Source organism: Aquarana catesbeiana, linkage group LG12 (genome assembly GCF_042186555.1).
Source record: "Aquarana catesbeiana isolate 2022-GZ linkage group LG12, ASM4218655v1, whole genome shotgun sequence".
Lineage (NCBI taxonomy): Eukaryota > Metazoa > Chordata > Amphibia > Anura > Ranidae > Aquarana > Aquarana catesbeiana.
Genome location: NC_133335.1, coordinates 148,393,260 through 148,417,712, shown reverse-complemented (window position 1 = coordinate 148,417,712; position 24,453 = coordinate 148,393,260). Strand labels below are relative to the sequence as shown.

The 24,453-nt window shown below is 45.0% G+C and overlaps 1 protein-coding gene across 1 annotated transcript in view; it reads right to left on the bottom strand.

Moving 5' to 3' along the window:
* Nucleotides 1-24,453, bottom strand: part of LOC141114592 (serine/threonine-protein kinase 17A-like) — a 111,552-nt gene that overhangs the window by 20,544 nt on the left and 66,555 nt on the right. The window contains exon 2 of the mRNA XM_073608388.1: nt 15,057-15,269. Within this exon, the coding sequence (XP_073464489.1) occupies nt 15,057-15,269 (213 nt within the window). The remainder of the gene's footprint in view (nt 1-15,056; nt 15,270-24,453) is intronic.

The following is a 24,453-nucleotide window of genomic DNA, read 5'->3' as shown; positions in this document are numbered from 1 at the left end:
ACCAGATATTTCTATGTTTGTGGTCACAAAGGTCTCCTCCTGCTGTCCCATTACAGCTACAAACTGACAGCATTATAGCCAGAGGAAAGTAGTTAACATGCTTGTGCCGCTATAGTAAGTTTAATTTACAGCTTGACGAAAGTGGTTACCAGTTTAACTGTACAAAATCCTTTAACGTTTATGTATTTTCACACAGAGCTGTTTGCCGTTTAGAAGGATCCCAAACAGGTATCATAATATCACAAAGGAGAAATGACTGAACAGTAAAGAGGATTCACCTTTCTATTTCTGGATGTGACATGGCGAGTAAGGGTCGTGGCAGGCCCCGCCTGCGATCCCCTTGCTCAGCAGGGAATCTGTCCGCTGATCCCCGCTGAGCAGGCAGATGATGAGTCTGTGTCTGCTCCGCTTATGCAGAGCAGACACAGACACAACCCGTCCTCCTCTAAGGGCGGTCGAATGTAAATGGACTGCCTGTCCATTTGCACTAAACTGCCATCCCATCCTATCCGCTGGCCTGTTTTTAGCGTATCAGATCGGATGCAAGAGGTTCTGATCGGGTTCGCCTGAAAGACGGACAGGCAGACCTGATCAAAACATTCATGTGAAAGGGGCCTTACATATATAAATGAAAACTGAGGTACGCCTTATTACTGAAAAAGCTTTTAAAGTTGTTGTAACCCCCCCAAAAAAAAAAAAAAATCCTGTTCCTTTAAAGCATGATCTATAGCATAGTGTTTCTGGGGTGTCATTTGTCCCATTCTATGCTGTAAAATACCTGGTTGATCCTGCCTGTTCCTGTGTCCCCCTGTGTGTGCTGACCATGGTAATCATGGCTGCTGATCCCTGATACTGTGGTCAGTTTACGTGCCTTCGTCATCCTGCTGTGTGTACTGAGTCTCTTCCCTCTCCCCTCCCTGCCCGATATTTCCTAGTCAGTGTGAGAGTCAATCTCCTCCCGCCCCTCCCGCCCCTATTCCGCTGCAATATCTAGCACAAAGACTTGTATCCCCTCTGGTTTATAAAGACATAAACTACAGTGTGTGTTTTTTTTTTTTTTTTTTTAATGATAATGCTAAATACCCTTTCTCACAGCACTACTGTGCAGTGATCTGATCTCCCTCTGCTGGCTGGTTGACGTCAATCTCATCCCCTCCCGCTGCACTCCTTAGGTCAGGGATGGAGAGCAGAGGGGGATAATGTGACCACACAGCGGCGGTCTGAGAAAAGGTATTTAGCATTGTCATTTTAAAAAACACCCAAACTGTAGTTTATGACTTTATACTGTATATGAGGGGATACCAGCAAGGTTATGGGACTTAACGTCTTAAGGAACACTTTCATTCTGCTCATTCTAATTTGAGTTGAGCTGCAACGTTGCTGGTGATGCGTTTCATATCTGGTGTACCTGCCCCATACTAGGTAGATTTTGGACCAAGGTGTTTAAGCTTCCACATACTCAGTATTCAATTGTTCCCTTCCTAAAGGCCCTTGGCTTGTACTTCTCCACGTTAAACCTCACTCACCAAATCTCAGTTGAAGACCACAACATATATTTTTATCTCAAGGTTTTCTCCATAAAGAACAGGTAAATAGCAGCGCTATCTAAACCAAAAAACCTCCAAGGTAAACTCCATTTTAAAGACAATCATATGCAAATATTTAACACCTTCAGCCTATACAAGGACACTTTTTCATTGCCAAAGCTGGAGCATCAGCTTTGAGCTTATCCTGCATGTGTTGGATACTTAATATGGGTGTCTAATTCATTCTACAATATGTCTATGATAACTTATTATGGTATGATCAGCTATAGCGAACCTATGAAAATGAAAAAAATGGGTGCGGCGCCAAATACAAAATCAAGCACTATCATATTCTGATGCTGCTCCTAAAATCAGTGTTAACTAATAGGCAAAAATATAAAACAGTGAAGGGCGCAACAGTAGTGCAATACAAACAGACTTAATAAATATAAAGTGAATAAAAATGCAATTAATGAAATAAAAGTTCATGTTGTATCCGACATTGCTATAGGACAAAAACAATGAATCTTCTTATAAGTGCTCCAATCACTGTGTGATGTTAAAGTGCAAATGCTTCAAAATAAGGTGCTTCACCTGAAGTGATATGTCAAAGCACTCACCAGATAATATCGGCCACCCAGTGACCCCCAGGCATGTAATGAACCAGGCAGACTTCTGTCATCCGATGTTCCCTTTAAGGATGTTGCAGCATAAGACTGCTGTTTGTAGGCACCCTGATCTCAATCCAAGCAGCAATGGATATGTGTATATGACTCCTTATAACAATTAGCTCGCATTCAATTCCTCCACAACATCTGTAAACAGTGGCTCATCATAGCCACAGAAAGGCATGGATAGTGTAACAACGTCTTTTTAATGATTTTAAAAGCACACTTACAAATCCAAGTTCGTATGGTGTAGGGTACAGGTAAAACGGGCTGCAGCTGTGGAAGGAAGCAGAGTCCTGTCCAGCAACTAGCGAGTATGTGTGACACTCGGCGTGCGTCCCAGCTGTGTGCAGGAACAGAGGACTTGTGTACTGCGTGTCGAGCCTCCCTTTCAATATACGGTACTTCACGCTCATGCGGGCATCATCAGGAAATAGGATCAAAATCTGGTGTGAACCGGCTATTTTATACAGCTTCTTGTAGAAAAACGGTTACATCTTGATTTCAATTATGTTTTGTAACCCCGCACCAAAAAAAGTGTGGCATTCGCCAATAAATTTCACGTGAAACACAGCAGACGCTTGCCATTTAATTTGTGTAATGTTTGACGTCACGATTTATATCAGAGGGAAATGTTCCCATTCAGAACGATTTCCCATTGTCCACCCGTAAATTGTTGGACACTTTTTGCCCTCATTTACATAAGGGCCATCAAACATGAACTGAAGGGGTTAATTGGCTCCCTGGCTTCGATAAGATGCCTTTATAAGAATTTATTGTCTCAGCGCATTCCATGTTCAGGGGCCGGCAAGACTCATTTGCTGTCTACACGAGCGGCTAATGAGCAGTGAAGAACAAGGCCAACAGACAAAGGACTGAAAACAGCAGCGCTCTTCTGTGACTCCAGCTGCTTTATGGACGTCATGGAAAAAAAATAATCAAATAATAGGCCAAGAATAGTCTTTGTGGGTAATCTGCAGTATAATTTAAACAGCACCTGGCTTTTCATTTATAACATCCAGTCACCTGTGCATGTTACATTAAAAATCCATTATATGCTTTGGGGGAGGAATGTTATAATCCTATTTAGTAGTTTAGCTTCTTGTTTCCGGTTATTTTCCACAGGATTGTCTTTTACACACATATTACTGTATACATTTTTTATTCTGTTTTATTGAAGGAACATTCCAGACAAACATGATAAATTTTGTTCATACTGATTGTCTTCCAGACATCTCTGTTTTCATCTCAGACTTAATCTTTTCTACCTGTCTGCCCTGTCAGCTAAAATTAGAACGTCAGATTGTTTTCAGCAGCTTTGCTTTCCCCCCCTTTTTTTTTTTTTTCTTTTTGCATTGCATTCATTTCAATGACAGAGGTTACTTAATTTTATCTCTCTGAAATGTCTAATATACTCTCACTATTTGCACGTAATTTTACTCCGGCTCTTTTTTGCATTGTTACAAAAGCAAAACACAGTTTGTAAAAGACCCTGATGAATTACTTTCTAAATATTTTTTTTATTATCTAATTTATGTTAAATTAATTAAATATATAAGCTTTACGACTTTAACCACTTGCCGACCAGGTCATAGACAAAAGACATTCCAGTCGGAAGTGGAATACCGGGGTTATGGCTGCAGCAATATGTCATGACCCCGGTATTGGTTTTTTCAGCCAGCGAAAACTCTAACCGACTAAAGTGGTCCGAGCGGCAGATTCACCACTGGATCACTTCTAGAAGTGGCCTGAGGGATCGCCCCTCCCGCCGCTTCTCAGGCTTACCTGGATGATCTGTAGCCCCAAGAACCGATCCGGCGGTTGTGGAGGCTGGTAACATAGATGAGCGGAGGAAAGATAGCCTACGCTCATCTCCATGGTCTAGGAAGAGCGGAGCGATGTCATGAAGGGTCCTGGGCCCAATGTAAACAAGGCCATTTTTTTAAAGCACTAGATCAATTTTTTTTTTTTTTTTACACCATTTTATTCTGTAGGGTCTCTGCTACAAAAAATATACAATGTTTGGGGATTCTAAGTAATTTTCTAGCAAAAAAAACAAAATTTTTTACATATAAGAGAAGTGTCAGAATTGGCCTGGTGGGCAAGTGGTTTTAACCACTTGCCACCCGCCGGCTGTCATATGACGGCCAGGCGGAGCGGCTCTCATTCTGGGAGGGCGCCATATGACACCCTCGCCTTCTCTGCCCACCAGGGGGCGTTCGCGCGCGCCCGCCGTGTCACTGGGGACTCGGTGCACGTGCCCGGCGGCCGCGATGTCCGCCGGGCACTCGCGATTGCCCCTTAACACAGCAGGACCGTGGATCTGTGTGTGTAAACACACAGATCCATGGTCCTGTCAGAGGAGAGGAGACCAATGGTGTGTTCCCAGTACAGAGGAACACCGATCGGTCTCCTCCCCTTGTGAATCCCTGTCCCCTACAGTTAGAAACACTCCCTAGGAACATGATTAACCCCTCGATCACCCCCTATTGTTAACCCCTTCCCTGCCAGTCACATTTATACAGTAATCAATACATTTTTATAGCACGGATCGCTGTATAAATGTGAATGGTCCCAAAAATGTGTCAGAAGTGTCCGATATGTCCGGTCATGATAAAAATTGCAGATCGCTGCCATTATTAGTAAAAAAAAAAAAAAAAAAATAATAAAAAAAAAATTGGATATTTATTATAGCAAAAAGATTTTTTTCAAACTTGTCACTCTTCTTTTGTTTATAGCGCAAAAAATAAAAACCGCAGAGGTGATCAAATACCAATAGAAAGCTCTATTTGTGGGGGAAAAAATGATAACAATTTCATCTGGGTACAGTGCTGCATGACTGTGCAATTGTCATTCAAAATGTAACAGCGCTGAAAGCTGAAAAATGGCCTGGGCAGGAAGGGAATGAAAGTGCCCAGTATTGAGGTGGTTAAACACCTTTTGCTGTGATGCACTTGGAATGTACTTAGCTGATTTAAACTGTGTTTTCACATTAAATTGGCTTATAGGGAAGCACTTTACACATACATCTATCTGTGGTGCAGTCTGGAGCATCCGGCAGTGGCGTAACTAGAACTTTCAGGGTCCCGGTGCAAGAAACCATGACTAGAACCCTTCCCTCTGAGTCCGGTGATGGAACTCCAGGGCCCGGTCTGGTATCAGTAGTTTTTTTTATTATTTTTTACAGTTTTTTAGTTGGGGGACTTTGGTGAGATATCAGAGGTCTAAACAGACCTATGATGTTCCACCTTTGAGACAAAGAGGAAGACTGAGGACACAGCCCCCAATCTCCTTCTCTGCAGCCTCAACTACATAGAATGAATGGATAGGAATAGCTCTGTACAGAGCTTCCTGTCCATTCATAAACTGAAGCATAGTAAACGCTGTCTAGTATATACCACAGTTATGAATGGACAGAGTCAGTGATAGGTACAGATCCTGACAGATCCCCAGCAGCAGCCAGAAGGAGAGGGCATTGGGAAACCTGGCAGAGCCGACAAAGGTGCCCGGGAAAGAGCACACAGGGGCTGGAGAGCACACCTTGCTGGTACTGCTGTACCCACCCCCATCTCCAGTGACCCCCCCCCCCGGTGTCCAGTGAGCCCAGCTGGTACATGCCCCAAATGGCTGGAGATTCAGATTTCCTCTGTGTGTTGTGCCCCTCTTCCATCCTGGCACCCTAGGGTGCCCTGGATGGATCCCTGCCAACCAGCATGGTCTGTAGATGGGGTGCCTGTTCTTAGGGGAGGTGGGGTTCTGGTCCCCAGGGAAGGTGGGGTCTCTAGGTAAGATGGAGTCCCCGTTGCCAGAGGAGTTGGGATTTCTGTCCCTAGGCAGGATGGGGTCCTCGTCTCCAGGAGAGATGGGGTCCTTTTTTCCAGGGCAGGTTCCTGCCCCCCAGGTGAGAAGAAGTCCCTGTCCCCAAGTGAGAAAGGGGCCCTGTCCCCACGTGAGAAGGGGTCCCTGTCCCCACATGAGAAGGGGTCCCTGTCCCCAGGGGAGATGGAGGGGGGTATGCGATGGTGTGTGGGGGATGGGGTCATCTCACTCACCATGACCTAGCTGAAGCTAGGCACTCATCCATGGTCGCCTGGGCTACCTCCAGCACTCTGGACGATCAGCATATCTCCCAGAAAGACCTGTCATCATCTGTATGACGAGAGAGGAGGGGGGCTGGCAGACAAGCCTATGATGTCCTCAGAGGAGCCGACGGCCATATGTAGAGGGGGCCCCCTGCAGCACAGTGCTCGGTCACGACTGCTGCGCCCCCTATAGTTACACCCCTGGCATCCGGTAGTGCAGGAGCTGTTTATTCTCTCTGGATGTGCCTGGATCACAAGACTAGTTGAATAGAATTTTACATATATTTTGCAGGTAAAGCAGTACACATACTCTATTTGTATAGTGTGTTTTTCACTGCTGGCCTAGAGTTCAATTTTAAATATCTTTTCAGAGTTGTTAAACAATGTAATCAGGCCAGGGATAATGATTCTGGTATTTTCCAGAAAGTTTGGCATCTGTGAAAATTTGTGTGCTGGTGTAAGCTGCCAAACATTAGGTAAACTAGGTTGTGCGTTCTTCAATTGCTTTATAAATGTACTGTCTCCCTTTGTTTTGTAGTTCCACATAAACTGCTAGCGCTATTTAAATCCTGCATTATAATAATGAATAAAACCTTTATCGATTGAATACACTGACTGCACTAAATCTTGTCCCTCTACAACCCTGGCCTGCTTATCTAATATTCCAAATGGATTATTTTCCCCAGTCTCAACCAAATCACTTGACAGGTGGAGAATAATGTAATCTATTGTAACCAAAACCACCCAAAATGAACACTTAGGATTACTAAAATAACTGATGTATATTATTCTTAATAATTGTCTACTCATCCAGAATAAATGATAACTTTTAGCTAAATACTTTTAAAGTCAGCTCAATTTATTTCAGTTTGACACCACTGCTTATGGGGATAGGAAATTCCCTGAATATTATTTTTCTATTTCAGGTGATTTTTCTTTCAGTTATCTACCTCTCTACACATCCTTATCTATCCAAAACTATTTTGTTTTCTACCATTCTCTTCTTTTGTTTCTGTTATGCCGCGTACACACGGTCGGACTTTCCGGCATACTTGGTCCGGCGGACCAGAGTGTGCCGGACAATCCGCCCGTGTGTAGGCACCGGCGGACTTTTCCGGCGGACTTTTTCCCAAAAGCCCGCCGGACCTAGATTTGAAGAAAGTTCTAAATCTTTCCGCCGGACTCAGTTTCGGGCGGAAAGTCCGCTCGTGTGTGTGCTGGTCCGACGGAAAGCCCGCTCGTGTGTAGGCTGGTCCGACGGACCAGATACAACACGAGGGCAGGGTATTGCATCTCACGCTCGCTGCAATAGGAAAAACACATTTTCCTATTGCGGCGAGCGCGGGGCATACCAGGCCCTTAGGTCTGGTATGGATTATAAAGGGAAGCCCCTACGCCGAAAAAAACGGCGTGGGGTCCCCCCTAAAATCCATACCAGACCCCGATCCGAGCACGCAGCCTGGCCGGTCAGGAAAGGGGGTGGGGATGAGCGAGCGCCCCCCCCCCTCCTGAACCGTACCAGGCCGCATGCCCTCAACATGGGGGTGGGTGCTTTGGGGGAGGGGGGCGCCCTGCGCCCCCCCCCCCAAAGCACCTTGTCCCCATGTTGATGAGGACAAGGGCCTCTTCCCGACAACCCTGGCCGTTGGTTGTCGGGGTCTGCGGGCGGGGGCTTATCGGAATCTGGGAGCCCCCTTTAATAAGGGGGCCCCCAGATCCCGGCCCCCCACCCTATGTAAATGAGTATGGGGTACATGGTACCCCTACCCATTTACCTAGGAAAAAAGTGTAAGTAATAAAACACACTACACAGGTTTTTAAAATATTTTATTAAACAGCTCCGGGGGGGGGGATCTTCCTCCGGCTTCGGGGGTCTTCTTCCGGCTTCGGGGGTCCCTCCGCTTCATCTTCTCCCGGCGTCCGGTTGGTTCTTCTCCGCTCTCTTCTCCCGGTGTTCCTGTTCTTCGGCCGGCTCCTCTGCTGTCTTCAATTAGCTCTCTTGCCAGCAGAGGTCCGGACTTCTGGGCTTCTGGGCTTCTTCTCTTCTCTTCTCCAGATGTTGACACGACGCTCTCTCCTGCTGGACTGCTCTCCGAGGGCTGCGTTGTGACTTATATAGGCGGAGACCCCGCCCCCTTTTGATGTCACAGTCCCTGGGCATGCTGGGACTGTGACGTTTTAGGGGGCGTGGTCACTGGGTGATGTTGACCACGCCCCCTAAAACGTCACAGTCCCAGCATGCCCAGGGACTGTGACATCAAAAGGGGGCGGGGTCTCCACCTATATAAGTCACAACGCAGCCCTCGGAGAGCAGTCCAGCAGGAGAGAGCATCGTGTCAACATCTGGAGAAGAGAAGAGAAGAAGCCCAGAAGCCCAGAAGTCCGGACCTCTGCTGGCAAGAGAGCTAATTGAAGACAGCAGAGGAGCCGGCCGAAGAACAGGAACACCGGGAGAAGAGAGCGGAGAAGAACCAACCGGACGCCGGGAGAAGATGAAGCGGAGGGACCCCCGAAGCCGGAAGAAGACCCCCGAAGCCGGAGGAAGATCCCCCCCCCCGGAGCTGTTTAATAAAATATTTTAAAAACCTGTGTAGTGTGTTTTATTACTTACACTTTTTTCCTAGGTAAATGGGTAGGGGTACCATGTACCCCATACTCATTTACATAGGGTGGGGGGCCGGGATCTGGGGGCCCCCTTATTAAAGGGGGCTCCCAGATTCCGATAAGCCCCCGCCCGCAGACCCCGACAACCAACGGCCAGGGTTGTCGGGAAGAGGCCCTTGTCCTCATCAACATGGGGACAAGGTGCTTTGGGGGGGGGGGCGCAGGGCGCCCCCCTCCCCCAAAGCACCCACCCCCATGTTGAGGGCATGCGGCCTGGTACGGTTCAGGAGGGGGGGGGGCGCTCGCTCGTCCCCACCCCCTTTCCTGACCGGCCAGGCTGCGTGCTCGGATCGGGGTCTGGTATGGATTTTAGGGGGACCCCACGCCGTTTTTTCGGCGTAGCGGGGTTCCCCTTTATAATCCATACCAGACCTAAGGGCCTGGTATGCCCCGCGACGGGGCTAGTAAGGTGTCAATCTCGCCGATAAAAGCGGCAAGATTGACATCCTTTTCTAGTCCCGTCGCACCTGAGTCACGTTCAAAATGAACGGACTTGTCCGTGTGTGGGCAAGTCCGTTCATTCTGAAAGTCCGCCGGAACTCCGGCGAAAGTCCGTCGGAAAGACGGGCGGACTTAGCCCGCCGGAAAGTCCCGGCGTGTGTGGGCAAGTCCGTCCGTTTTAAAGTCCGGCGCACCTGGCGGACAAAGTCCGTCGGAAAGTGTGCCAGACCAAGTAGGATAGAAAGTCCGCTCGTGTGTACGCGGCATTATTCTCTTTTTAGGTTATCATTCCCAGTGTGCTGTGCAAACTAAATGGCCTTTACGGTTCACAAATATTCCTTCTACATTTGTATCTATCTAAAACTGCTTTACAGGTACTCCTCACTTAACCACCAGGTTCTGTTCCAATGACCAGGTCGTTAAGCGAATTGGTTGTTAAACGAGGAGCCACAAGTTATCAATATTTTAAGCATTCTTAACTACTGTACTGTATTGTGAAAAAAAAGCTCTAAACACAAAACTCCATCTCAATAACGTTGTTTGAATTTGCATAAGTACAGAACACAAACAAAAACTCTGTACTGTACAATACAATGATGTATAGCGCGTTGTTCAGGTGGGGAGAGCTGATCGTAAGTCCGAGTGGTCGTTACACAGGTAAGTCGTTAAACGAGGAGTATCTGTATTATGTTTCCTAATTCTATTGGGCTAGGTACACAGAAATGTGGTGTGGGAAACACAGTGGGTGTTAGTGCAATCTTACTGATACCCCAAACGCGGTTGCAGTGCAGTGGCAAAATTGCTGCATGTACGTCTTTGGTGCAATTTGAGCCCATTCAAAATGAATGCACTTAACCACTTGCCGACCGCCGCACGACGATGTACTTCCAAACTTTGAAGGGGTATATCATTGTTATGGCAGCACCTAGCTGCCATAACCCCGGTATCCCCGTTTTAGTGCGGCGGCCGGCTTTCAGATAAAAGTGGTCCCTGCGGCGGATTCACCGCAAGATCACTTGTATCGGTGGCGGGAGAGGGGCCCCCCCTCCCGCTGTGATCCGGTGCCCTCCGCCGCTTACCGGAGCCGTCGATAGCGATCGCATCCGTCTCCGTCCTGTGCCTGGAGACGAGTGAGGCTAAGAAGGCGCTCGCTCATCTCCATGACACTGCTGGGTGGAAGTGACGTCAAAACGTCACTTCTGCCCACGCCTCTTAAAAGGCACATTTTTTCAAATGCCATTTTTTTAAATGACTTTTTTTTTTTTTTTTTAATTGCATTTTAGTGTAAATATGAGATCTGAGGACTTTTTGACCCCAGATCTCATATTTAGGAGGTCCTGTCATGCTTTTTTCTATTACAAGGGATGTTTACATTCCTTGTAATAGGAATAAAAGTGACACATTTTTTTTTTTAAAAACAGTGTAAAAATAATTAAATAATGTAAAATAAATAATAATTTTTTTTTTTTTTTTTTAAAACCCCCCGTCCCGACCAGCTCGCGTGCAGAAGTGAACGCATATGCGAGTAGCGCCCGCATATGAAAACGGTGGTCAAACCACAAATGTGAGGTATCGCCGCGACCGGTAGAGCGAGAGCAATAATTCTAGCCCTAGACCTCCTCTGTACCGCAAAATATGCAACCTTTAAAATTTTTTAAACGTCGCCTATGGAGATTTTCGAGGGTAAAAGTTTGACGCCATTCCACAAGCGGGCGCAATTTTGAAGCGTGACATGTTGGGTATCAATTTACTTGGCGTAACATTATATTTCACAATATAAAAAAGCTAACTTTACTGTTGTCTTATTTTTTTATTCAAAAAAGTGAATTTTTTCCAAAAAAAGTGCGCTTTTAAGACCGCTGCGCAAATATGGTGCAAAAAGTATTGCAATAACCGCCATTTTATTCTCTTGGGTGTTAGAAGAAAAACCATATATAATGTTTGGGGGTTCTAAGTAATTTTCTAGCAAAAAAACCTGTTTTAAACATGTAAACACCTAAAATCCAAAACGAGGCTGGTCCTTAAGTGGTTAAAGTGGTTGTAAACCATTACAGACCCCTTTTACCTACAGATGACGCTATTTCCGGTATCACTGACGTCACTTCCGGTCCCGTGGAACACACGCCAGGAACGGCATTTTTAGACCCACAGCTCCATGTTTGAGGCTTGTTTTATCTTACTTTTTGTAATTATTCACTCCCTTTTACAATAAAACCTTTTTTAATGGTACTTTACTATCAGTTCCCTTCTTTTTTTATTTCTGGGTACCTGTTTTTTTCTGGCCGAGAAACTTCACAAAGGAATTCTGGACCTGATGACCTATCACCATCCCAGGATATCTTTACCAAGCTTTAAATGACCCACCAGACTGAAAGGCTGGTGGTCGTTCTGATCTGGTTAGTGGGGATACATGAGGGAGTGTTGCACACCTGAATTTTTCCAAAGCACCTTACATTACCTTCACTTTGGATTGGAGCACCTTTAGTCACTTTACTTGGACTTTGTTTCTTTTTTAGTCAACATATTTACACTCACTGTGTTTTCGAGCACTATATTTATACTTATATGTCTTTCACGTGATTAGCACTTTGTGTGTAGCAGCTGCATTTTGTATTTTTTATTTTCATATACTTGTTGGATACACCATTAGCACGAGCGTATATATTTAGTATATATTTTCCCATTACTGGCCTGACTCCCTACTCCACCCTATGTCCCACTAACATTGAGGCATTAATTTATGCAGATAGGCTTCCGTGAGGTATCCAAATTAAAAAAGGTTGGGATCATGGGTGTAGAAGATTCCGGTGCAGAAGATGTTAGCTGAGTATTGAAATCATGTGCTGGAAGCTTGTTGTATGCAGAGTATACCTTTACTTTCATGGAGGATATCAAAGCATGTCTTTATCATGGAACAGCAAACAGGAGGATACAACTACACACACACTTAGAAACAAAGGTACTTCCTCTAAATACATTACCATATAATACACATTATAACACTGCAGTGCCAACTACTGGTATAGATAGGTATAATGCATAAAGTATTGTTCACAGTACTTTACATTACATGTTGTTGTCCTTCCAACAGAAGAGGTACATATTACATCTCCCTATAGAATGGCAATGTGATCTACACTGGAGACACTGCACTGAAAATTGTCAGCACTGATTTCTAAGCACTGAAAGTTAGTGTATTGCTGCAATCGTACCCACAACCTCTTACACAAGACTGTTGGGTGGCCTGTTATCATGTGTGCATTAACACACCGCAAAAAAATGCTTTAGTGTAAATGGGCACTAAATTCACTAGAATAATAAAATATCCCTGAACCGTCATGACTTCAATGAACCTAAATTTGGCTTCACAGCTTCCTCTGCAACAACAAATGATGAACTATATATTTCTGTCAAAGACTGATATGTAAATTGATTCTTTATGGTTGATGTGGTACACAAACAGCTCAGAGAAGTTGTCAGCAGTGGTAAGATTTTCTGTAAGAACAAACCACAAATGTAAAGGTTTATTTGCATGGTTTGCTGACATACTTTCACAATCCCCTTATAAGGTGACATTTCAATGTAGAACATATTTTACAGACTGTGTCTGTCAGCTGGCTAGGATGTGGTCACCTGTGTGCGATCTACATAGACTGACATGCAAGATTCTCAGAAAGATACCGCAGGTTTAATAAGGTGATTTACTAGGAATTTCTACACAGTTTTGAACTACAAAGTTTTGAACGCTTTAGGCTACATTCACACGGGCGATTAGCACACCCTGCGAATTTCAGCAGAAAGAATTTGCGGCTCCCTGCGGCAGAAATAACAGGTGCTTGTGAAGAGCTGCGGCCCAAAAAATGCAATGTAGGCTCTTGGCGTAACTGTTTGCACAATCAACGATTACCTGCGATGATCACACAGAGTGCGTACAGCCAGGATCATTTCTTCCTAGCCGCAAATAGCACAAAGCCTGCCATTGCAGTGTATGGTAATGGCAATTAAATACTATCAGAGACAGTTCTATACTTCCCTTATTGTACTGGAAACTTTATGCTCATTGCTGTGTGCCTCCTCAATGAGAGAATTTCCCTTTGCCAATTGTTCTGAAGCTTGTCAGACAGACACAGACAATTTTAACAAGCTAACTGTCCAATCCATCCAGCACTTTACCCATATTCCCAATGCTTGAATGATCAGTTTATGGTGACACTGTGATATAGCTCAATTACAAGAAATAGCCAGCATTCACCCAGGCACAGAGGTCCTGACACTGTGTAAAGCGGACACATTTCCTGGGAGCCTGGGAATGACAGGTGTTGCATACAGCAGCCTGAACAAATCAATGACAGGCTGCAACTGTATGCTGGCAAGTGCAGATCCAAGCTTTTATCAGCTCCCATCAAGGCATTTTGATGTTTTCATAACTCCTCCTGCTTGTATCAGGACTGTGGGCTCTTGAGAAGAGTACTGAGGCAGGCTGCTGTGACACTTTAAAGAAGCTATGTACAGCACCCTGCTGATCCCTCCCAGTCATGATCTGTCTGAATTACATAGAGACCAACAGAGACCTAATGATGATGTCACTGGGTCTAAAATATGGTAAGTAATGAAAACAAAAAGGTTTTATTTAAAAATGTCATTAGTATGTTGATGAGGGGGGATGAGGAGAAAGTTAGGACAACTGTCGTTTGCAGATTAGCTGCATTCAGTCAGAAATAGCTGCTATTTGTGTAATCTAACAACTGACACAGGTAGCAGGATAGAATAGAAGAAATCTGTCCATCTGTGCTATTAGCAGGCTGAATGAAAACAAAAATCTATCAGTGTCAAAAAAAAACCTAAGCCAGCTTTAGTCACTATACCAGTCTGGACCCTATTGCCTACTAGTGATTGGCCTCCTTTGTAAGTCATACAGTATAAGTTATGTGACACCCGTCAGACATCTGCCCCCTTGTTGTAAAGATAGTGCCTACATCCTGACATAGGCAGACTGTATTGGTCTGTTTCAGAGCTTACACAGTACTAATGAGCCTCCCGCTGGCTCAGTGAGACAGTGCTCAGGCCGGGTGAGTTGCGGCTCTGTCACTCAGAAATGCATATGGGCAAAGTGACAGGTTTACTTTAAAGCCCAACACTAATCAAAGAATAAAATACTACTTGCAGGGGGGCTGTGTCTCCACTGCACAGTTGAATTGCTTGTTTTGTGTAGGGGAGAGGAGAGAGTTCCACTTACCTAATCCTCGGCTCCCCTGGCAGGCAGTGCTTCCTCACGTTTCGACCCCTGGACGTCCAGCTATGATGCCAGGACTCTAGATCAATGAAGCGTAGGGGAGGGGTTGCAAATGCTGTGGCAATTGGTCTAGCTGTGGAGTGGTGGGTGGGTGAGTAAATCTCCTTTTATTGTTCACCTGGACATAAACAAGCAAATAACCCTTGTAGCCCCACTGCAAGGGATATTTTTTATTGGCTATAAGGAAGTCTGTCATTCACTTTTAATAAAACAGAAAACACTATATACAGTAACCCATAGCAACCATTCACTGATCACTCTAAACTGGTAAAATGGATTGGTCGATGTGGCTTACTATACTTTCAATTCCATCACAGACCAGTGATTTTCTATAGTATCTACAATATAAACAGCAGATAAAGTGTATTGTGTTTCCACTTACTATTCCATAACCAGAATGATTTCACTGTTTGTCTCATAGACCTCATGAAGATCCACCACATAAGGTGAGAAGCGGGCCATTTCCAATACAGCGATCTCGTTGATGATGTCAATGCGGCAATCTTCCCCTTTCCTGCGCTTTCTCAGGAATTTTGCTGCGTATTCTTTGCCGGTCACTAATTCTACACATTTTTTGACCACTGCAAACTTCCCCCTAAAAGAAAATGAAAGAAAATAATTTATTTAAGGTTATACTGATCAGAGCAATGAGCATTCTCCTTGTAAATTCAGACAACGTTCTGTATATGCAGATTAGTTGTTCTGTTTTATGAAAGTCTAAAAGCTGGCTACAGGTATCAGACTAAAATCTGTACAAATCCAACGTGCAAACAATATCTCAGCCACCAAAAGGCACATAGAATACTTGTTAGTGTACTATACAGACAACGCCACAACGCTGGTGTCATGCTGTAAAAAAAGGATAATAAAAACTTCAAACGCTGCTCTGTTCACAGGTTGTCATCCATAGAGGTCCACTGGGAAATCAACACCTTCAGGAATGTTGATCTTCTGGGTCCCCCCACAGTTCCTCCTGCTGACCCCCACATCATCGTTGTGTCCTATAGTGACATCGAGGTCAGAAGGAGGAACCAATGAGAGCTGTGGGGGACCAAAGAGATCGACACTAACAGAGGTGTCACTTTTGCAGCAGATTTTTGGGGGAGGAGGACTAGTGAACATAGTGGTGTTTTGGTAGCACAGACACTAGGGAAAGGTGAGTATGTACTGTCTTCTTTCACAGCTATTTATTTTTGTGGAATGGTCACTTTAAAGTGGTTGTAAACTTCAGATTTCAAATATGAATAAAGTATATCCCTCTATAGCATGTACTTGTCTCAATTAAGTGTCATTTCTGTCTTTCACTTCATTCCTCTGCTATCAGCATGAATCACTTCTGACAAATTTTCCTGACACCAAGAGAAAAAAGGTGACGGGGAGGGAGCTCCAGCTGATTGACAGCATCAGCTCTGCTCCTTTGTGCTGTGTGAAGGGGAGTGTGTCCCTTCCCCCCAATCAGTTCTCAGCGCTCTTCTCAATGAGCTCTGCAGGGTGTGACTTCAGCTCTTCACCCCCTTTTTTCTGAACTCTCAGACAAGCTTTATAAACTCTGAACTTTTGAACAGGTGTAGAGAAGAGAAGACTGCAGATAAACAGATACAAGTTAAGTAGGAAGATTTTTTTTTTCATCTCTTTGTATCACCTGAGGTCAGTCACTTCATTGGATATATGTAAGGGTGAACAACCACTTTAAAGTGATACTAAAGTCTTGTTTTTTTTCTTTAAAAATAACAAACATGTTATACTTACCTGCCCAGTTGCAGTGGTTTTGCACCGATCAACCCAAAACCTCCTCTTCTTGGGTCCCTCGCCGGCTCTACTGGCCCCTCCCTCCTGTCGGGGTGCCCCCATGGCAAGCAGCGGGCAGTTGGATCTTTAGGGATAACAATCGATGCGGCTAAAAGCCGCTCGGCTGTTATCCTAAAGGAGAGGGAGGGGACGTCCCCCCTCCCGCCGCCTTCTGCCGCTCTTCCCAGGTCTCCCGTCTCACTGGGAGACACAATCCGGCATTTCTGCCGGCTAGGCTGAAACTGGAACAAAGCCGGAAACAGAAGTGACGTCACTTCCGGTTTACTTGGCTGCCAATGGCACCAATTAAAAAAAAAAAAAAAATACAGTATTCAGAATCGCCGTTTTTTGCTGATCTGAATACTTTGAAGTGCAAAGGAGGGATTGGGGGTCTTTTAGACCCCCAACCCCTTCATAAAGAGTACCTGTCACCACCTATTACTGTCACAAGGGATGGTTACATTCCTTGTGACTGCAATAAAAGTGATCAGAATTATTTTCCGTTTTTGCAATGTGAGGTATCGCCGCAATTGTTAGAACGAAAGCAATATAAAAATTGGGCTAACTTTACTGTTTAGTTATGTTTTAATTCATGAAAGTGTCTCTTTCCCCAAAAATTGTGTTTGAAAGACCGCTGTGCAAATACCGTGTGACATAAAATACTGCAACTATCACCATTTTATGTTTTGGGGGTTCTTATGCCGCGTACACACGGCCAGACTTCCCGATAGAAAAAGTCCGATGGGAGCTTCTGGTCGGCCATTCCGACCGTGTGTATGCCCCATCGGACTTTTTCTGTCGGCATTTCCGACGGACTCAGATATAGAACATGTTCTAAATCTTTCTGTCGAACAGACAGGGTACACACAAATCAAAATGAATCCGGTTCTTGCTGAACCAATCAAATTTAGATACGTGTGTACCCAGCTTTTCGGGAGCTATAGAGCAGTTACAAATATTTGAACAAATATTTATATGAACATTCCTACAAAAGTTCTCAGAACATTCGATAACTTGAAAAATGTCATTCAAAAGTTCTTCAAAATTGACTATGCTTTAATGAATGATTTTGGAACGAATTTACTTTTCTGCACAAAAACCACACACAGTGTTAGAAATGTGTTCCTTTAAGAAGAAATTTTCATCCTGCTCCTTCACATTTTCTCATCGCTGAGGTAAAAAAAACGAACATCGAACTGACCCACTAATAATTGAAAGATCAAACAAATGCCTGAAAACAATTTTTGAACAACATTTTACTGGTGTATGGCCGGCTTTAGACAGGAGCCAATTAACCTACTAGCATGTCTTTGGATTGTGAGGAGCAACCAGAGTACCCAGAGGAAACTCACACAAGCACAAAAAGAACATGCAAACTCCATGCAGATGTTGTTGTTGGTATTAGAATCGATGACCCTAACGATTACAAACATACGTGTGCGATAAAGCAAACGTCTGAGAAGATTTGCAGAAGGCTAGTATATTGGATCTATTGTCATCTCTGACAACATAGTGTTCTATCTATAACCAGCTTTCCTACTGCTGTAGGGTTAAGATTAATGATACTGCAGCACACCAAGCCATAATATCAAAGGCTCACAGGAAGTCTTTATACAGCCCTCACGTAATCGGAGAGGAAGTGAAGTTGTCTTCAGTGAAGCATACCCATCCCACGCTTGCCATAAGCATCTAGAAACACGTCTTTTTAGGCTTTCTTTTCTTCTACTTTTGCATTTACTATATTAAACCATGAGTGTGTACAGCACAAGGAGCTCAGCAGGAACTCCACTCCATTAAAAGCAAATGCCAGTGGAAGGGAGGCTCTCCTCAGGATGTAGGTCTGGTGATTATCCCTCACCATGGATCACAAAGGTACATTAAAGCAGGAAGGGCCACAATCTGAACCAGCAAGAGGACTGGTGCCTCCATTAAGAATTATTATACAATTATAATTATATTTGTGGTAGTAGCAGTATATAGTGACCTGAGAGTGCCATCAGACCACAGTACAGCACGTTGTAGATTGCACATGGTCAATGCATTAATCCCACTAAACTTGGGGGAATCAATAATGACCACACTGTTGGATGATAGTTTGATTAATATTTGTGGCCGTCGCTAGTAGATTTTCCAACAAACATTTGTAAGAACATTTCTACAAACATTCTCAGCACATTCAATGACTTGACAAAAGACGTTTATATGGACCTCAAAATTTTATTTGTTTCTAACAATCAATTTTGAAATGAATGGACTTTCTTGAACAGAAACCACATTCATTGTTAGAAATGTTTTCATTCGAGAAAAGTTTTCCAAAAATGTTGAAAATGAGCTTCAGGTTGACCCCACTAATCATTTGAAACTCGAATGTTTTTACAATAAAAAATTCTGAACAAAATTCTACTAGTGGATGGCCAGTTTTAAATTGACTTTTCTTAGCTGTATTAGTTCTACCAGCAAAAACTCCAACAATTGTCTTCCAATATAATTGTTCATGTTCTACGCCCACAGAGATTGATGTATGCCTGTGTCATTTGGCTATACCTTTACGTGTATTACCAGCCTTACCATTATATACAGTATATCTTCAGTTATCCCTTTCTTTGTATTATTGATATGATAGATACTATCACATCAATGGAAAGAATTTTCTATACTTTACACAGCAAAATGCCTAATTTCTCTGCTAAATGAAATAAATACATGGGCGGCACAGTGGTGTAGTGGTAGCACTCTCGCCTAGCAGTAAGAAGGGTCGCTGGTTCGAATCCCAACCAAGATACTACCTGCCTGGAGTTTGCATGTTCTCCCTGTGTCTGCATGGGTTTCCTCCGGGTACTCCGGTTTCCTCCCACACTCCAAAGACATGCTGGTAGGTTAATTGGATCCTGTCTAAATTGTCCCTAGTATGTATGAATGTGAGTTAGGGACCTTAGATTGTAAGCTCCTTGAGGGTAGGGACTGATGTGAATGTACAATGTATATGTAAAAGCGCTGCGTAAATTGACGGTGCTATATAAGTACCTGAAATAAATAATAAATAAATACATGGATTTCCAAACGACACTGTGACCATTTTCTATAGATAACGGTGATGAATCTTTTATCTTTATATGGCTTTGCTATATGCTGATCCACATTAGTTCAGGCTCATATAGTGTTTGACTCTCTGATTCTTTGTACTACGCTATATTCTAAAAGTGATATTTAATCTTTTTGTGCTTCAATATTGTTATAAAAAGTAAACTTTTTTTTTTTATGTTGATGTATCAGTGGAGCTTGCTCCCTTTATTGTATTGTGTATTTGCAAATAAAATAGTTTGTGAATAAAGAATCTACAAATCAATTAGGGCTCATGGACGTTTTTACAGCTGCTGTTAGGGGCGTTTAACGTTTTTTTTAAACTGCCTCTAAAAACCCCTCCATGTTAGCCTATGTGTCCATGCACACAAACTGTCAGAGGTGTTTGGAGGCATAAGCGTTTAGGGACAGTAGAAAAAAACGACAGCCTGTGCTTCCAGGAGCAGTAAAAACAAGCTGTAAAAGCAAAAAACGCGTCAAGCCGCGTTTCACGTTTTTAGGCATTTTTACATTATAGGGAGTGCTTTTAATGAAAAAACATCCAAAAACGGCAATGCCAAAAAACCCGGGAAAACATGCAAAAATGAGGGAAAACGTGCAATAACGCTGATGTAAAAATGCAGCTAAACGAGAAAAAACAGGTGTTTTTAGCACTGCTGTAGCGCTGGCGTTTTTAAAATGTCCTGTCTGCATGACCCCAAATTGACAATTGAAATCACAAACTGTACAAGCTCTATGAATATAATAATATTTAACCATCAACAGTCAATAACCATAGCGACTGCTTCAGTTTAGTTTATGTGGCCTTAGTAACAGGAAGGAACATTCAGAAGACAGGAAACAGGTACTTTTGTGAATTGAATGGGCTTCTCCCATTCACTAAATGGGAGAAACCAAACTTAGAGGAAGATTGTGTATATACAGTGCCTTAAAAAAGTATTCATACCCCTTGAAATTTTCCACATTTTGTCATGTGACAACCAAAAAGCGTAAATGTATTTTATTGTGATTTTATGTTATAGACCAACACAAAGTGCACATAATTGTGAAGTGTAAGTGAAATGATAAATAGGTTTAAATTTTTTTTACAAATAAATATCTGGAAAGTGTGGCGTGCATTTGTATTCAGCCCTCTTTACTCTGATACCCCTAACTAAAATCTAGTGCAACCCAACTGCCTTCGGAAGTCACCTAATTAGTAAATAAGAGTCAACCTGTGTGTAATTTAATCTCAGTATGAATACAGCTGTCCTGTGAAGCCCTCAGAGGTTTGTTAGAGAAACTTAGTGAACAAACAACATCATGAAGGCCAAAAAACACACAAGACAGGTCAGGGATAAAGTTGTGAAGATGTTTAAAGCAGGGTTAGGTTGTAAAAAAATATCCCAAGCTTTGAACATCTCACGGTGCACTGTTTAATCTATCATCCGAAAATGGAAAGAGTATGGCACAACTGCAAACCTACCAAGACATGGCCATCCACCTAAACTGATAGGCTGGGCAAGGAGAGCATTAATCAGAGAAGCAGCCAAGAGGCCCATGGTAATTCTGGAGGGTGGGTAGAACTGAGCAGCTGTGCGCAATGCGCAGCAGCCAGAAACTACATCTCCCACCAGAGACGGAGTCTTTAGAGGCAGGCAGAGGTGGGGCGTGCGGCACGTCAGGGATGGGTCACACACATCACGTGACTGGTTCGGGCTGGGTGTTGGGTGGCTGCAAGCTTGCAACAGTGCAACAAGTTTTTAGAGAGACAGTCACAGAGAGAAGAATTAACTGACTGTGAACAGCTTACTTTCAGTGAGAGCAGTTTACTTTTCCACTACAACTCTTGGAGTTTTTAAACTGGAGGCAGGCAGAGGCAGGGCATGCCAGCCTGCCAGGGGACGCACGTGACTGGTTTAGGCTGGGCGCTGGCTGCAACTTGAAGTTGTCATCACCCCTTCAGGAGGCCGTGCAAGGACCTGCTGAACTGCCATCGGCATCGCTGAGGTGAGAGACCCTGACACCCCCAGCTGGCCCCCACATCTAATCTCCCCCCATTTACCCTGCCCCAGTGCCCTGCCCACCCAGTAACCACAAAATACGAATTAGCCCTCAACACTGTCTGGCTGTCAGGTCCCGTGCTGGCCATGGCCTGAGGGTCCTGCTGGGAGCTGGCCGTGGCCTGTGGGTTCTGCTGGGAGCTGGCCATGGCCTGTGGGTCCTGCTGAGAGCTGTCCATGGCCTGTGGGATCCTGCTGAGAGCTGGCCATGGCCTGTGGGATCCTGCTGAGAGCTGGCCATGGCCTGGGGGTCTTGCTGGGAGCTGGCCATGGCCTGTGGGTCCTGCTGGCCATGGCCTGTGGGACCTGCTGGGAGCTGGCCATGGTCTGTGGGTCCTGCTGGGAGCTGGCCATGGTCTGTGGTCCTGCTGGGAGCTGGCCACGGCCTGTGGGTCCTGCTGGGAGCTGGCCACGGCCTGTGGGTCCTGCTGGGAGTTGGCCACGGCCTGTGGGTCCTGCTGGGAGCTGGCCACGGCCTGTGGGTCCTGCTGGGAGCTGGCCACGGCCTGTGGGTCCTGCTGGGAGCTGGCCACGGCCTGTGGGTCCTGCTGGGAGCTGGCCATGGCCTGTTGGTCCTGCTGGGAGTTGGCCATGGGTACTGATGGCCATGACCTGTGGGTCCAGCTGGGAGCTGGCCATGGCCTGTATGTCCTGCTGGCCATGACCTGTGGGTCCTGCTGGCTATGGTCTGTGGGTCCAGCTGGGAGCTGGCCATGGCTTGTGGGTCCTGCTGGGAGCTGACCATGAACTGTGGGTCCTGCTGGGGGCTGGCCATGGCTTGTGGGTCCTGCTGGAGCTGATCATGGCCTGTGGGTCCTGCTGACCATGAACTGTGGGTCCTGCTGGGAGCTGTCCATGGCCTGTTGGTCCTGCTGGCCATGGCCTGTGGGTCCAGCTGGGAGCTGGCCATGGCTTGTGGGTCCTGCTGGAGCTGACCATGGCCTGTGGGTCCTGCTGACCATGAACTGTGGGTCCTGCTGGGAGCTGGCCATGGCCTGTTGGTCCTGCTGGCCATAGCTTGTGGGTCCTGCTGGATATGGCCTGTGGGTGCAGATGGGAGCTGGCCATGGCTTGTGGGTCATGCTGGAGCTGACCATGGCCTGTGGGTCCTGCTGGGAGCTGGCCATGGCCTGTTGGTCCTGCTGGCCATGGCCTGTGAGTCCTGCTGGGAGCTGGTCATGACCTGTGGGTCAAGCTGAGAACTGGCCATGGCCTGCGGGTCCTGCTGACCATGTCCTGTGGGTCCTGCTGGGAGCTGGCCATGGGCTGTGGGTCCTACTGGCGGTGGCCTGTGGGACCAGCTGGCGGTGGCCTGTGGGACCAGCTGGCCTTGGTCTGTGCGTCCAGCGGTCCTGCTGGGAACTGGCCATGGCATGTATGCTGGGAGCTGGCCACGGATCTGTGGGTCTTGCTGGCCACTGGCCTGTGGGTCCTGCTGGCCGCTAGCCTGTGGGTCGTTGGTTCAATGGGCCACTTGACTGGACTTGCCCCCGAGGACTATGATGCAGAGAACATCACTCATGCTTCATATGTGATATTTAGAACTTTTTACCAACAGAGAAATGAAAACAACTAAAGAAGGCATGTATGCTAAAAAAAAATTAAAGCAGGGAGTTGGGTAGCTCCAGAGGAACACACATAGGGCAAGGGGGTACCCAACTTGCTGTTGGGCTTTAAATATTTCCTGGTCCTGCTCCAGTCTGAACATACAACTAAGGCCTGGTTCACACCTTTTTTGGTGCTTTTTGCAGAAACACACTACAGTCCATTTAATATGGTTTCCAATGGGGCATTTTTACATCTCTGCACTTTTGGAAAGTGTCAGGGACTTTCGTAAACGCAAAACAGTGTGTTTTTGGTTCAACAGGCTGCAATAGAGATGTTGCAGAAAAGCATGTCATGCATTTTTGACGCGTTTTGCACTTTTTTAATCCACCCAACCAAAAAAAAAATGAAAAAACGCTTAAAGAAAACACATTGCAGAAACGGATCGAAAGCAAACTACATAGGTGTGAACCAGGCCTAAATCTAAGCACATGTTTGGGAAAAAAAGGAACAAAAAACACAAAACAAGAAGCAGTCCCATCCAGAATTAAAAAATATGTCAATGAGTGTATTCTACTTGAAACTGGAATTTCTTATTGTTGTACCTTTGCAGTCCTGGAATGTGGTCAGCTAATAAAACAAATGTCCTTGGTTGATTAGGCCCAGGCCCACTCCCATTGTTCCTCTCTTCTATGGGACAGTCCTCTACCCCCAGGAGCTGTGGGTCTTAACAAAAAGGATTGCTTAAATGAGGTTAAAGTTAAATGAAGTATAGTGGGATTAAACTTGCCCATATTACATTTAAATACTTGTGTGTCTTGTCAACAAATATGGGTCTGCAACCAATAAATGAAAACAATTAGAGCTAAGCCTAGCTGTTTGTCCTTGTGAATGCTTCGCTGACGATATCTGCAAGAAAACCTAGCATGATGGCTAAGTCTTTATCTTTACCCCTTGGAAAAATAAGCGATTTCCGCTTACAGATAAATAAGAGGGCCATACGTGTAAGCCTGTAATTCTGTACTAAATGGTATTAGCAGTAATGCTGAAGCCATGTTTGACTTTACCTTAAGCCAAAGCTTACAAATTACTAACCACAACTCCCAGCTGTCCAATGAACCGTGAAACCTGCAGTTCTCTACCAGATCCAATGGTATCCTGATTCATGGGTTTACCTCTGGTGTAAGGTTTCCTCAGCAAGGTAATGCCGCGTACACACGAGCGGACTTTACAGCAGACTTTGCCCGGCGGACGGGATTTCGTCGGACAATTCAATCGTGTGTGGGCTCCAGCGGACTTTGTTTTCTCAAAAGTTTGACGGAC